This window comes from Neolamprologus multifasciatus, chromosome 17, assembly GCF_963576455.1.
Source record: "Neolamprologus multifasciatus chromosome 17, fNeoMul1.2, whole genome shotgun sequence".
Lineage (NCBI taxonomy): Eukaryota > Metazoa > Chordata > Actinopteri > Cichliformes > Cichlidae > Neolamprologus > Neolamprologus multifasciatus.
The window spans coordinates 12,996,133-13,010,254 of record NC_140455.1 but is presented as its reverse complement, the minus strand read 5'-3'; the positions used below and the strand labels follow the sequence as shown (position 1 = coordinate 13,010,254).

The 14,122-nt window shown below is 40.3% G+C and overlaps 1 protein-coding gene across 1 annotated transcript; it reads left to right on the top strand.

The window, feature by feature from the left end:
• The first annotated feature begins 569 nt into the window (after positions 1-569).
• gpx7 (glutathione peroxidase 7) lies at positions 570-7,919 on the top strand. Its single transcript, XM_085137877.1, has 3 exons — positions 570-1,052; positions 4,414-4,675; positions 4,856-7,919. The coding sequence occupies exons 1-3, from the start codon at positions 921-923 to the stop codon at positions 5,017-5,019; spliced, it is 558 nt and encodes a 185-aa protein (XP_084994003.1). The 5' UTR covers positions 570-920; the 3' UTR covers positions 5,020-7,919.
• Positions 7,920-14,122: the final 6,203 nt, after the last annotated feature.

Sequence of the window (14,122 nt, the reverse complement as noted above, 5' to 3'; positions counted from 1 at the left end):
TGAAGAGGGGCGTGTTTCGTGCCGCGTTCATGTATTACCAGGAAGGTCCTTGCTTTGTATACAACACCTTGCTTTGTATACAACACCCTTTCTCTCTCTCCCCCTCTCTCTCGCTCTAGCTATATATATATATATATATATATATATATATATATATATATATATATATATATATATATATGTATGTATGTATGTATGTATGTATATATATATATATATATATATATATATATATATATATGTGTGTGTGTATATATACGCGTGTGTGTGTGTGTGTGTGTATATATATATATATATATATATATATATATATATATATATATATATATATACACACACACACAGTATATATATGTGTGTGTGTGTGTGTATGTATGTATATATATATATGTTCATCATTACAACAATGATGTAATATACATCATTGTTGCATATGTATGTATGTATGTATATGTATATATATTTTCCTCTCTTTTCATAAAGGATGATCCCAGTTTATACTAAAAGTGGCGATAAAGCAACTATTTCCTTAGTATTTGGTAGTGTTTGGACAATTAGAACTGCTCTAAGGTGCCACACAGATACTTCTGGGCCACTGCTCTCACGTAGGAACCTTCCTGAATAAAACTGGAATGCACCCTAAACTGGGCCTCAGGTCCGTTATTTTGAGACATCAAGACACACTTTCCTCACGAGTTTACAGGCTAAATTGCTAGTTTCTGCTCATACCGAATACAACCTAAGACCAATAAGACTTTTATTTTTGTTAGGCGCTTCCTGCCCAGGAAACGCTGATCGCTGTGTGTAGCTTGAGTGCAGAGGAGGTGCGCAGACTGCTGGTGACTGCGGGGCGGACGGAGAAAGACTGCAGGAGTTTATCTTGGTTCCGCTGGTGTTGTATTGGTGGTTTGACTGCAAAGATGTTCCCTGCAGTGCTCACAGTGTTACTGACTTTCTTCAGCCTCGCTGAAAGCAAACAGAAAGACTTTTATACTTTTAAAGTTGTGAATAGCAGGGGTAAGCTGGTATCTCTGGAGAAATATCGGGGTTCGGTAAGTACGACTCACAACAGCTTAAACTACAGATGTTAGAACGCATGCCAGCCCTTTGCTTGAATGAATGTTGCATGGGAATGTTGGCGTCTTTCTTTCTTTTACTTCTCTCCATGAAATGTTGTTTGTAGATGTAATTAACACAGCAGTGATGAGAATCAGTTTGACTGTGGGCTGCTGGTGGGGATGTCCCGTCATGTAGCCCGGATAGCCTACGTGGCAGGCCTGCAGCCCCTGAAGTTGCAGAAAGTGCTGAGATTTCATTCAAACAAGTTACGGATCACCAGACCGCGTTAGCCCTAATCTGTCTGAAGACTTTACTCTATCTTCACTCTATCCGTCATCAAAGGTAACGGAACATACATGAGTTTGGTTTTTACCCCAGTTATTGTAATAAAGTTGAAAAATAAATAAAAGTAATAATGCAACAATGATGTATATTACATATGACAGCCTTTATATAAAATGATAATAATAAGACAAACTGCATCTTTTTTGACTTAGCTGTTTTTGACTTTATTTACTTCCAAATTCTTAATCACAGAGCTTTAAATGATTATTATAGACTGTATCTTTTAAAAAGATATCCTTTATGTAACAAAGTGAAAGACTCTCTGGATTTTGTTTTAACCATAAACACAAACAGACAAATTAAACTATAAATCTTTCGCACACTACAAGTGAATGAACACAGTTGAAGACAACAGTAGCACAGCATGATAGTTATTCACTGCATCTCACTTCAAAATGTTATATTCAGTTTCAGTTCAGTTGTATTTATAGTGTTAAATCACAACAAAAGCCACCTCAAGGCGCTTTATTTTACAAGGCAAAGACCATCCAATATTAGAAAAATAACCCTAACAATTAGGGTAAGCACTTCTACATAACATCTGCAGCAGTATAATGTCAAGGATTTGTTTGAACCATTTTCCCTTGATGTCCTTATGCACATCCCATAGTTGAAAACAGTCGAACAGAGTCACTCTCATTTAATGGATTATTGTGTTTTCCATCTCCCCTCCTCCATCCCATCTCACCTCACTCTTTTCACACCCTCTTCTCATTTTATATGCATGTGTGTCACACATTATTATTAAGTTATAAAAATAAGATATCGGCACTTTGTGACTTTGTGACTAATAAATCAACACCAGCTGCTTCTTCAGTGAGATCCACATTCTGTGGATGAACTCCCATTCCACTGTCGCAGATTCCAGCATGCTGATTATAGTCCTTGATCATACTGTAGTGTAACTGTGGTTTCTTGTATTTTGTTCGAGTTTTTTGTTTGTTTTGTTTTATTTTAACCAGAGTTGTGCTTTGTGTGATTTTGGGGTGTATTTCTATTTGCTGGTGTTTTCTTGACCTCTCAGGGCCACTGTATAAAAGGCATCAAGGACTGCCAAAACAGCAGCCCTATCAGTGACAGCATACCAGTAAAGAAAACACAAGGCAATGGGTTGGCCTGTCCACTAGTAAACTGAGTGCAGAAAAGGCTTTATTAGATGGCTAGATTGTAGAAGTAGAAGGTACAGGACAGACTGGGGCTGCTGTTGATATACACCTAGGTATCCTAGGAAAAAATGCTTTGTGTGTGTGAAACTTTAATGCCAGCAAATTCTTTCTCACAAAGGCAAGTGTGGCTTTGTGTGTGCTAAATGATCATCCACGAGAAATCACGGGTGGCAGACAGTAACTTTAATTCAAAAAATGGGAGTCATCCAATTACCCCGTACACTACCTTCTCAGCATTACACCTACTAAGTTTGAAGTTAATCATATTAACTGTCTTTGAGATATGATACCAGACACATACAGAGCTTAATTTATTAGAGATGTGGATATTTTCAGTATCCCATGTCATATATGTCACACCTGCAATTGTATTTTCTTGACACCAGATGTCACTAGATGATAAGATTACACACTGGTTTCTCAGGAAGCCATACTTCTGCAGTGATGATCTTCTCTAGTTTAACTGCAAGTTAAAGTATGAAGCTGTGACATGTATTAATGTGTATTAGGATACTTATTAGTTTCTGTATCTGTGAATGGCGCCTGTAACATGTAATGGCCTAAATCACAGTTATCTGTGGTCCAAATAATTAGTCAATCAGTGGGACGGCCACACTTCACTTTTGCTCTTTTTGAAGAAGGAGCCTGTCTGTCTGTCTGTACACAGTGGGGCAATATACACACTTAAAAAGATGACAGAGGACTGTAATTTTCATCATAGATATACGTCAACTATGACAGACAAAATGAGAAAAAAAATCCAGAAAATCACAGTCTGATTTTTAAAGAATTTCTTTGCAAATTGTGGTGGAAAATAAGTATTTGGTCAATAATAAAAGTTCATCTCAATACTTTGTTACATACCCTTTGTTTGCAGTGACAGAGGCCAAATGTTTTCTGCAAGTCTTCAAGGTTTTCACACACTGTTGCTGGTATTGTGGCCTATTCCTCCGTGAAGATCTCTTCTAGAGCAGCAGTCCCCAACCTTTTTTGCGCAATGGTTTACGTCTGACAATATTTTCACGGACTTGCCTTTAAGGTGTCGTGGATAAATACAACAAAATAAAACCAGTAGCAGTACCAAAAAAAAGAACATTTATTCATAACACACAAAAACCGATAAAAGCCAAGCCTCAACTCCGGAACCAAACGACTCATGGTCCGGTACTGGTCCGTGGCCCGGGGGTTGGGGACCGCTGCTCTAGATCAGTCATGTCGCTGGGGAGTCTTTGTCTGGCCTGTGTGCCTTCTAGGACTGGGCGATATATCGAGTTTTTTTTTAAAATATCGATATATTTTCATACGAGATATAAGATGTGACAATATCGTTTATATCAATATAGTATATGTTACGTTATAATTATACTTGTAGAGTCGCAAGTTTGCCTCTCTTTCATCCACTTTTGTCTCTATGCAACATTATCCTCACTGTCACAGTGCAGTAAAGACAAAAATAGTCTAAAAAGAGACAACTAAACAAGCAATTTTACATCAGATATGGTCTCAGTGAAAGTAACCGTTATTTAACATAAATTAATGAAAAAATATCCATATCTGTTTCAGTTATAGCAGGTGGCCTCTTCACTGAATGTGTCATCCTCAGCAGCCTTGTAAAATTGGTCAATGGCAACCTTTAACTAACACATATAGCTTTATAGATCCAACATATACTGTACAGTGGGGTGATTCAATCCAGTGGTTGCCAACTTTATGTGAACTACATGCAAATAAAACTGCAAGTAGTTCATTTAATTATGCATGTTTAAAGAAAACATATATACTGACACATATTAAGCTAGGAAAGCTTTTGTGGTGTTTTTACAGTGTTTTCTGGTGGCTTTAGGTTTCCCTGGTGGTAAACGTAGCTAGTGAATGTGGCTTCACTGAGGAACACTACAATCAACTGCAGCAGCTCCAGCGGGACTTTGGTCCATATCACTTCAATGTGCTAGCCTTCCCCTGTAACCAATTTGGACAGCAGGAGCCTGGCAGTGACAAGGAGATTGACAGCTTTGTGCGCAGAGTCTACGGAGTCTCCTTTCCTCTGTTCAGCAAAATTGCTGTTGTTGGCACTGGAGCCAACAATGTCTACAAGTACCTTCTTGGTGAGTAACTGCCTCTCTCGGGGGGTGGGGTTACGAGAGAGCAGTCGTGTGCGGTGTAGAAAAAAGAGGGGAAAAATAGAAACCTTAGAAGCAAAACTTAAAACAAAAATGCTTTTTTAAAAGGTTACAAGCTTACACTAACCTGTTATTCAGACATCTTTGTCATTTAATCTTTTACAGAGGCATCTGGAAAGGAGCCTGACTGGAATTTCTGGAAGTATCTAATTGACGTTAACGGCAAAGTGGTGAATGCATGGGGACCAAAAGTCTCTGTCAAAGAAATTCGCCCTAAAATTGCTGAAATGGTGCGGCAAATAATCTTGAAGAAGAAAGAAGAGCTTTAACACATTTCGCTTCAAGACTCTACTGAATGTTAATACCACAGGGAAACTGTGGCAGGTTTGAGCAGAAAATGAGTCACTGCTTTGGTAACATTACACTAACGTAATGGCTTATTCATTTGTGTTAAGGAAGTAAAACGATTTGTGGTAGGTCTTGTTTGTAGCTATAAATAATTTTTTAAAAAGGTGGCGCTACAGGAAATAGAAGATCAAATACACTGGGGATTAAGGCAATATGAGGTGTGATCAAGCAGCAACCCTCAGGCCAAAGAAAGGTTCCAAACATTCCTTAAATAGCTACACGAAGCTGGCTCCAAAATGCGTCAGTACTTTTGGCTCGCATGTCTAGAATTCCTTGCAGGATTAAAAAGCACACACTGGAACAAAAATTGTATTTGGCCTCTAATGATACCTAGGGGTGTGGCTGCTTTAATCGACAGTTATGCTAATTTAAGTCTCACAACCTTCTCTCAGTGTTTGTGGTGTTGGAGTTTATCCAAATTGATCAGCTACAACTGTACTTCTTTACTTGATCGACTTAGTAAGATTCAAAGCTACCAAATGTGTTATGGAAATTTTCATCCTTCTGACACCTAAGTTTAAGTGTACTGTAACAGAAAACTTAATTTTTCTTGAATCTGTACTAAATTTTCCACAATTTCATTGTAATTTCTTTCCTCTACTTACATTTTATTGTTCTTATTGTCATTCTTCCCATGTTTTGCTCTGGTTATATTTAGAGTTCCTTCAGTTGTCCAAGCCAGTAGTGTTAAAAAGTACATGGTCTCTTCTTTTCTGTTCAGCAAATGATTTAATGGGCATATGAATAATTGATCAGTAGTTACAAGACAAATGTCTATATTATTAATTAAATGTTAAGCAAAGATGAACGAAAATATTTTTGTCAGTTCATTTAAAATGTTTGGACCCCAGATTGATTGGATGGCGGAAGTAGTGGACCTCCAGCTATTTTAATAGGGGACCCCTGAGATAGTCTATATAATTATTAAATTGAAACAATTATTTGGGTTTAACATAAGGAAATGTTAGTTAGTGACCGATTAGCCTGGTGACCTTTCCGCGTTTCTCATAATAAACCATTTCAGTGCCTCATCTTCAGCTGCAGGTCTAAACATCCTTCAGTTCAGTTCGATGCAGTTAGAGCAGTAGAGCTAATGTCTGAACTACAGAACTGACTTTAATCAGCATTCAAGCTCATAGTGAGTTCTGTAGTCAAAAATCATTTATTTGTACCGATTAGCTAATGAACATGGCTTTCCCCAACACCCAACTGCTCATCCTCGCTAGAAACCATAAGGGGGAAAGCATAAGATGCTAGTTACTGCAGCCCCAAACAATGACATTCCACCACCATGCTTGACTGTAGGCAAGACACACTTGCCTTTGTACTCCTCACCTGGATGCCGCCACACACCCTTGACACCATCTGAACCAAATAAGTTTATCTTGGTCTCATCAGACCACCGGTAATACATGTCCTTAGTCTGCTTGTCTTTAGCAAAATGTTTGCGGGCTTTCTTGTGCATTATCTTTAGAAGAGGCTTCCTTCTGGGACGACAGCCGTTTGATGCATTGTGCGGAGCGTATGGTCTGAGCACTGACAGGCTGACCCTTCACACCTCCAACCTCTGCAGCAATGCTGGCAGCAATCATACATCTATTTTCAAAAGACAACCTCTATGATGCGGAGCACGTGCACTCAACTTCTTTGGTCAACCATGGCAAGGTTATGTTAGGTTCTGACTGGAACCTGTGCTGTTAAACTGCTGTATGGTCTTGACCACCATGCTGCAGCTCATTTTCATGGTGTTGGCAATTTTCTTATAGCTTAGGCTATCTTTATGTACAATAACAATTCTTTTTATCAGATCCTCAGAGAATACTTTCCTATGATGTGGCATGATAAACTTCCAGTGACCAGTATGAGAGAGTGTGAGAGCAATAACATCAAATTCAACACACCTGTTCTTTATTTGTACCTGAGACCTTGTAAAACTAACATGTCACATGACTCCTAGAAGGGAAATGACAAACTGGGCACAATTTGGACATTTTACTTTAGGGGTATACTCACTTTGCTTGTATATATATTGAAGCAGATTTTAATCAGGTTTGTACGGTTATGTTGAGTCAGTTCTTAATTGCACTGGAACACGTGACAATGATTAAAAGCTACACTTTAGCTATTAGCAGTGGCTCAAGGTCAAAGTAGCCATTCATTTTACCTGAATTCTCAAATCTCTCTCTTCCTAATTATGTCCCTATTTCAGTCATTTTACTTTACTTGTTGGCGTAGGTATTATGGGCACCTGAGATGAAATTCCCCCTGTTTGAAAAACTGAAATATATGCAAGTATTTGATGTTTAAATTTATAGGTGCCAATTTTTTGTATCTGAAGCGGCACAAGTATTACCTGTTTTATATAAACATGTAAAAAATAATCTTATTTTTTTAATACTATACCTTTTGGCTGAATGTATGTTTGTTTGTTTAGAAATAAATATGCTAAATGATGTCCCTGTGTGGTGAGAAGGAAATGGCTTTAAGACTAAAGCATAGATTTTGATGTTACAGACCTGATCTGATATTTCCCCATTAAAATGTAGTTATCAATCTCCACTTTGCTTTTAGTGTCACTGTGAAGGCTCTGCAGTATTGGTGAGTGTTCAAACTGTATGTACTTTAGTTAAATGGTAAATTAGTTAAACCACTACATACAAGTACATTTGCTTGAATTGATGTACTTACCTACGTTAACTGTAATGACTATTAACAGGATACATTGTTTTAACAAAGTAAATGATGAGACTATTTCGGATTTTTCAAGTGCTTATCTGAGTCAACACAGTGAGGAGTGCCAGAGGAAACAGAATACCCAACCACAACCCACGGAGCTAGATACTACAGATTACACCCATAATTTAGGAGTGGAGTGGATGGAATGGCACACGTGCAGTTCTGACTAAAACCTCATTGTGCACTTGTGGAATCAGCGTGAGTGTTGTTTGTGTCACAGTGACCAGCACAATCACTTTCAATGACTTGTGACAAATGCTGGTTGAAAAATGGGATGCCAACCCACACCAGTGTGTGACCAAGCTGGTAACCAGCATGAGGAGGAGATGCCATGCTGTTGTGACTGATACACAGGAAAGGTAACTCCAGTATCAACTTCGGTCTTTTAAACATCCGCTCCCTCACTGGTAAGGGACATCTCATCCAGGATCTCCGATCGTAAGTTGGACTTTCTTTGCCTGACTGAAACGTGGCAACAGCCCAATGATTTTGATTTTGATTGAATTTGTTTATACCTGTCAACCTCGCAACTCGGGGAGGGGCAGGGGTCTCGCGATAATTCACCGGAAGCACTGGAAAGTTCTCCCTGTCTCTGCCCCTCCCTCCCATTCATTTGAAAACATTGCATTACAGCTCCCTGGATCTATCCCCACCAGTATATGTATATCGGCCACCTAAGCCAAATAAGGAGTTTTTAAATGAATTTTCTGCTCTACTCACTCATTTCTCTATACTTTCTCCAAATCTGATAATTGTTGGTGACTTCAATATTCATATGGACAGTGACAAAATCCCTCTTTCCAGAGATTTTACCTCCTGCCTGGAAAGTTTTGGGCTTCTACAGTACATTTACCATACCGTTTACCATACCATATATCAGTAAGACAAGGTACAACCTCTCTCATGACCTTAGGACATGTGTGGTATGCCAGATGGAGTGTTCGCCCAGGGCGCCAAACAGGCTAAGACAATAATAAACAAATGAACTTAGCTAACCTAATGAACTTAAACATAAACATTTAGATCCAAATAAACTAAGACTTAAAACGCTGGGTCAACAGACCCAGGAAAAGTGACATAATTCTTAATAGATATATCAGTTTCTTCTTTATTGTATTATTGGGGCATATGCTCAATATATAACGTAACCATAGCGTTAGTTCACACCATGTGTTTAATTACAAATGGTGTGATACTAACACATAACATCATTATAAAATAAGATGTAATGCTGTAGATCAACTTTAAAACTTTAAAATATATAAAGCATATAAAATTTACAGCAATAATACTGTTACGGTTTGGAGGAGGACTCAAGCGCAGGACTCCGGTTCTGATGCTCACAAGAAGGGTTTATTAACAATTCACCAGGTGTATATACAAGAATGTGTGTGTGTGTGTGTGTGTGTGTGTGTGTGTGTGTGTGTGTGTGTGTGTGTGTGCATCCTCTGTCCAGGATGTTGTATAGGAATTTCTTTCACCTAGATATTAATGACATTATTTATTGTATTAACATGTCTGACACTCATACTGTAAGACAAATGGTAGGGGGTGTAGCAAGGATGTTGGGGGGGAAACAGGAACTCCAGAGGACCAGTCTTTTGTCTCTTGAGGACTCTGGGAAGTAGCAAGGGAGTGTGAACCTTAAGGTGTGGAACAGCTGTGTACTGCCTTTGTTCCTGGAGAAGGTATTTAACTGAGAGCCATGCTAGGCTCAGTGAGAACTCTGCTGACCGTCTGTCCCGCGGCCATGGGGGCTCCACAAGCTTGTTTGTATGTTGTCTTTGTGCGCATGGATTAAAAGAATGTTAGCTACCGCTCACCGCTCGTCTGCAGACTTTATTTAAGTGGAAAAACTTCCACAACAAAATGGCGCTGTGAGCAGGGAGGTCCGTGTGGTCGCTGAACAACGGTTCTGTGGACGGGCTGATCACCCCTGAGGGAAAAGGTACCTTTGTCCTACCAGCTGTTGAAGCAAAGGAAATGGAGGAGTCACGGAGCCGTGTGTTTCAGTCACCACCGAGATCATCGATTTTGAGGGGACTTCTGCAGATGGGTGAGTTGTAGCTAACTTTGTATACAGTTATGAGGAGTTTTTTGTCTGGCCGAGTGGTGAAGTGCTTGCTGCTCCGGAGTTCGAGTCTCCGGAGGGAAAATCCTGGGGTTAGAGTCCCCAGGCTTGTGTTGGGTTCCGGTGTTGTGCAAAAGAAAAGCAGTCGTCTGCAAGAGTAATTGCAAAAACACCGGTCCATCACAGGGAACGGTGGTTCGAGTCCACCGTTGATAATCACGTCTGCACAATACAGTGTGTGGAGTGACGGTATTTTAGCACTTTTCTGCCGGTAAGGGAAGAAGGCCATTGCAGGGGACGCTCTGAATGTAAATATGGGATCTAGATCCAGTAGCAGCGGACGTTTCACCAGGCGGCCAGAGACAAAACTCAATACGTGACTGTATGGTAAGAATTGAGTAAATGTGTAGTGTGTAAGATTGCAGAGAATGGTTGTGTGGGAAACGTTGATGTGTGTGTAAAAACAGTAAAAATTGGGTTACAAAATGTTGAAAATGGGGAACAAAAACAAGAAAAAAAAAAAAAAGAAGAGAGGAGTGTAGAAATGTGTGTAACAGTTGTTTCCAACTAGAGGGAGAAGGTGGTACTGCAGGCCACCAGCTCCCCTAGGGTGGACACACACAAAATTAGCAGAATTGTTGATGAAAATGAGCAATAAAATTAGGGCAAGGGTTTTGTGTTTAATGATCAAAATGTCTCAGTGTGTCACTTGCAGGTGAAGAGCAGACCCGGATCAATTTTCCACGTGCAGCAGTCGGAAGAAAATTATAGGTTAACACCATTAGAAACACTCAAGCCAAGTTTTGTCTAAATTGTTTTACAGCTTAACTTCCATGTGTTTGTCACCCTGAGAACACAAGCTCCAAGAATCTCTCCTTGAAGACTAGAAATGCAGTTTCAGAACAACGAGATGGATCTCGAGAGCTCACAGCAGTATCCTGAGCAGTGAAGAAAAGGTCCAGCAGCAACAGCTGTGCAAGACAGCGACAGCAAGGAGAAAATGGCATCATCATGACTGGATGGATGGATGTGCATTTCCAACGAGCTGCACCTTCACTGTGTGTGAATGGACTTTTGAAAAGACTGCTTGAGTTGGACATTTGCCACTTTCGGCGCAAAAATGGCAAAATGAGACCGTGGAAAACACAGGACAAAGCTGAAAGACAACTGACTCTCACTGGACTGCTGCAAGGAGGAGAGATGAGATGAGACCACAGTCAAAGGAGAAGGGGACAACATGGAGGAAGGCTGTTGTAGTGTGGGAATGAAATTTGGGTTTAGGAAACTGGGAAAGAAAAAACGACTGCCTTGCGTGGAGAATTGAGAAGTGTCTGGAGCACCGCAAAGAGGAGAGGTACACAAAAATTACACAAACAGAAAAATGCATTAATCCTACTAACACAAACACATGCAATGAAGCTCATGAAGACCAAATAGCATTTTAAGCATTTCTGTTACCATCATCTTGTCCAGTTAGCTTAGTAGGTTAAGAAGTGATACATAGACTAGTGAACTAGTATTATTTTTGGGGAAGGATGATTGAATCATAGCAGAGATGAACAGAATGCTGCGGGAGGGTCAGATGAGTGGAGACTAATAGATTATTGAGTTTCTGGTTTCTGATGTGTGAGGGAGGTCTTATCATGACACACATCTGGGTACATGGGGAAAACAAAAACTCATTTTCTAATAGAATATTGCTGTTGTGTGAGGTGTGTGACTGGTGGATGAAAGTTTTGGGGATTTACTTGGCTGATGCATTTTCTTTTGGTACCACTTTGAACCTGCCAATTAGTTGTTTTGATCTATCATTCTAAGGGAGTATGCTTAGACAACTTCTAAAAGAGGCCTTCAGATTTTTTGATTTTTAACAGTGCACTGAGATTTTTGTTTGGCAATTTTCTCTTTTTCAAGCAGGCCTGCAAGATCAGAATCGAAAGCGCTACACAACATGTTGATCAATCGCAAGTGAGCTTCTCCAAAATTAAAATGGGCTCGGGAGAAAGCCACTTTTTTGGGACAATCAGAAAACAAGTCCCTGTCAAAAAGGATTCAGCGAGGGCCTGGAGTAAAGCTACTTCAGGGGAGAAGCCCTGAGAATTTTTAAGAGACAATGCACAACTTTATTGTGTATGTCTAATTGTGCTAAGCTAACATAGGGCAAAAGAGGGTTTTTTCCGGGGAAGTTTTCATTTTTAAATTGCAGGAACCGTGACATGAGGGATATGGAAGGATTGACTGAGGCGCAGATGCAAACTATGACTAGGAGAGAACGCTTCAAGAGGACCACTGAGAAGCAGGGACCATCTGCAGGACAACAGACAAACGACAGTGGGCTTCCAAAGGATTATCACGAGGAGATTTTGAACAGCAAAATCTTAAAATAAAATGAAAGAGTTTCGTCGTTGACGCTGAGGAAGACAACTAAGGTGTACGACGTGCTCTGCCTTAAATCTACAGCCGCGTTGGAACAGAAATCGAGGGATGGAGAGAGCGTGCCAAGCTCCAAAAGTGACAGCGCAAGGAAGATCAGCATTGGAATTATGACTCTGTAAATGGCACAGACACCAGGAGCCATGACTGTGACTGAGAATGACCACCTAATGCTGTTTCACTTTGCCATGCAAAGTACTTTGACACTCTGGAGAAGACCTTTCCTCTGTATCATTGTTGTTTCCATTTGCATGTGAGAGCTTAGATTGTGGGGAAGATTAAAGATGAACAAAGGGTGGTGGGAGAACAGTGAAGTGAGGATACACAGTGTGAAACTCCTTTAAGTGAACAATAATGTTGATGTAATATACAGAGTGTCAGGAAAGAAATTCTGGTTTTAATGTGATTCTTGATTTTAGAATCAAAGGGTGGGATTGTATAGGAATTTCTTTCACCTAGATATTAATGACATTATTTATTGTATTAACATGTCTGACACTCATACTGTAAGACAAATGGTAGGGGATGTAGCAAGGATGTTGGGGGGGAAATAGGAACTCCAGAGGACCAGTCTTTTGTCTCTTGAGGACTCTGGGAAGTAGCAAGGGAGTGTGAACCTTGAGGTGTGAAACAGCTGTGTACTGCCTTTGTTCCTGGAGAAGGTATTTAACTGAGAGCCATGCTAGGCTCAGTGAGAACTCTGCTGACCGTCTGTCCCGCGGCCATGGGGGCTCCACAAGCTTGTTTGTATGTTGTCTTTGTGCGCATGGATTAAAAGAATGTTAGCTACCGCTCACCGCTCGTCTGCAGACTTTATTTAAGTGGAAAAACTTCCACAACAATGTGTACATCCTCATCATTGAATGAGTGTCCACTGGCCTGTAGGTGTGAATAGACTGCCGAGTCCTGAGCTCACGAGGTAGCTCTTCAATGTTGTGCCATCCCCTTCGCCAGAGGTTGTTTGGTTTTCCCGATGTATAAATCCTGGCAATCCTCCTGACACTTAACAGCGTACACTGTATGCAAATTAACTTTTTATAAGGTTGGGGAAACCGGCAGTCATCTGAGACTGAGGGTACATCCACACCAGCCCGGATAGATTTGAAAACGGCGTTTTCATTGGAAAATGCTCCGCGTCCACACTAGCTGTTAGATTTGTATTGTTTATTGTCATTTATGCTTAGAAATATTTACTCACATATGCTTAGAAGTAGATAATCAGTTGTAGATCACACACCTCTTAGGAGAGGTCGTATCTTCTCTTGCTGATATATGGTATAGCAAACACACGTATACATGTTTGAGTGTAAGAGCCTTTTGTTTAGATGGACCGCTAGAGTCCTGGCACCAGCTTTGGGGAGTCTTCATGGGGTCACACTCTGACCCCACACACACATACACACACACACACACACACACACACACACACACACACACACACACACACACACACACACACACACACAGACTTACACAACGCACAGGCAAGGTACTCTTTGTGTGTATGTAGATGTCATATGTTACTGAACCTAAGTATATTCATGTAACCTCAATAAAAGAGCAGTGTTACGGGGGAGTGGACGAGAGTCTGACGGAGGTCAAGTGGGTGGAACGACACTTGGCTCCAGGCAGGCCTCCCTCATGCATGAGTAACACCAAGAAGTTTGCCTACTTGTGTCTTGCTTTGCTGTGTAATTAAATTGTCTTCAACGTTTCAGCGAATAGGTTTAAGCTACAAACCTATCACTAGCGTTTTAAGTCATTTTCACAGAGTTGCGCGTCCA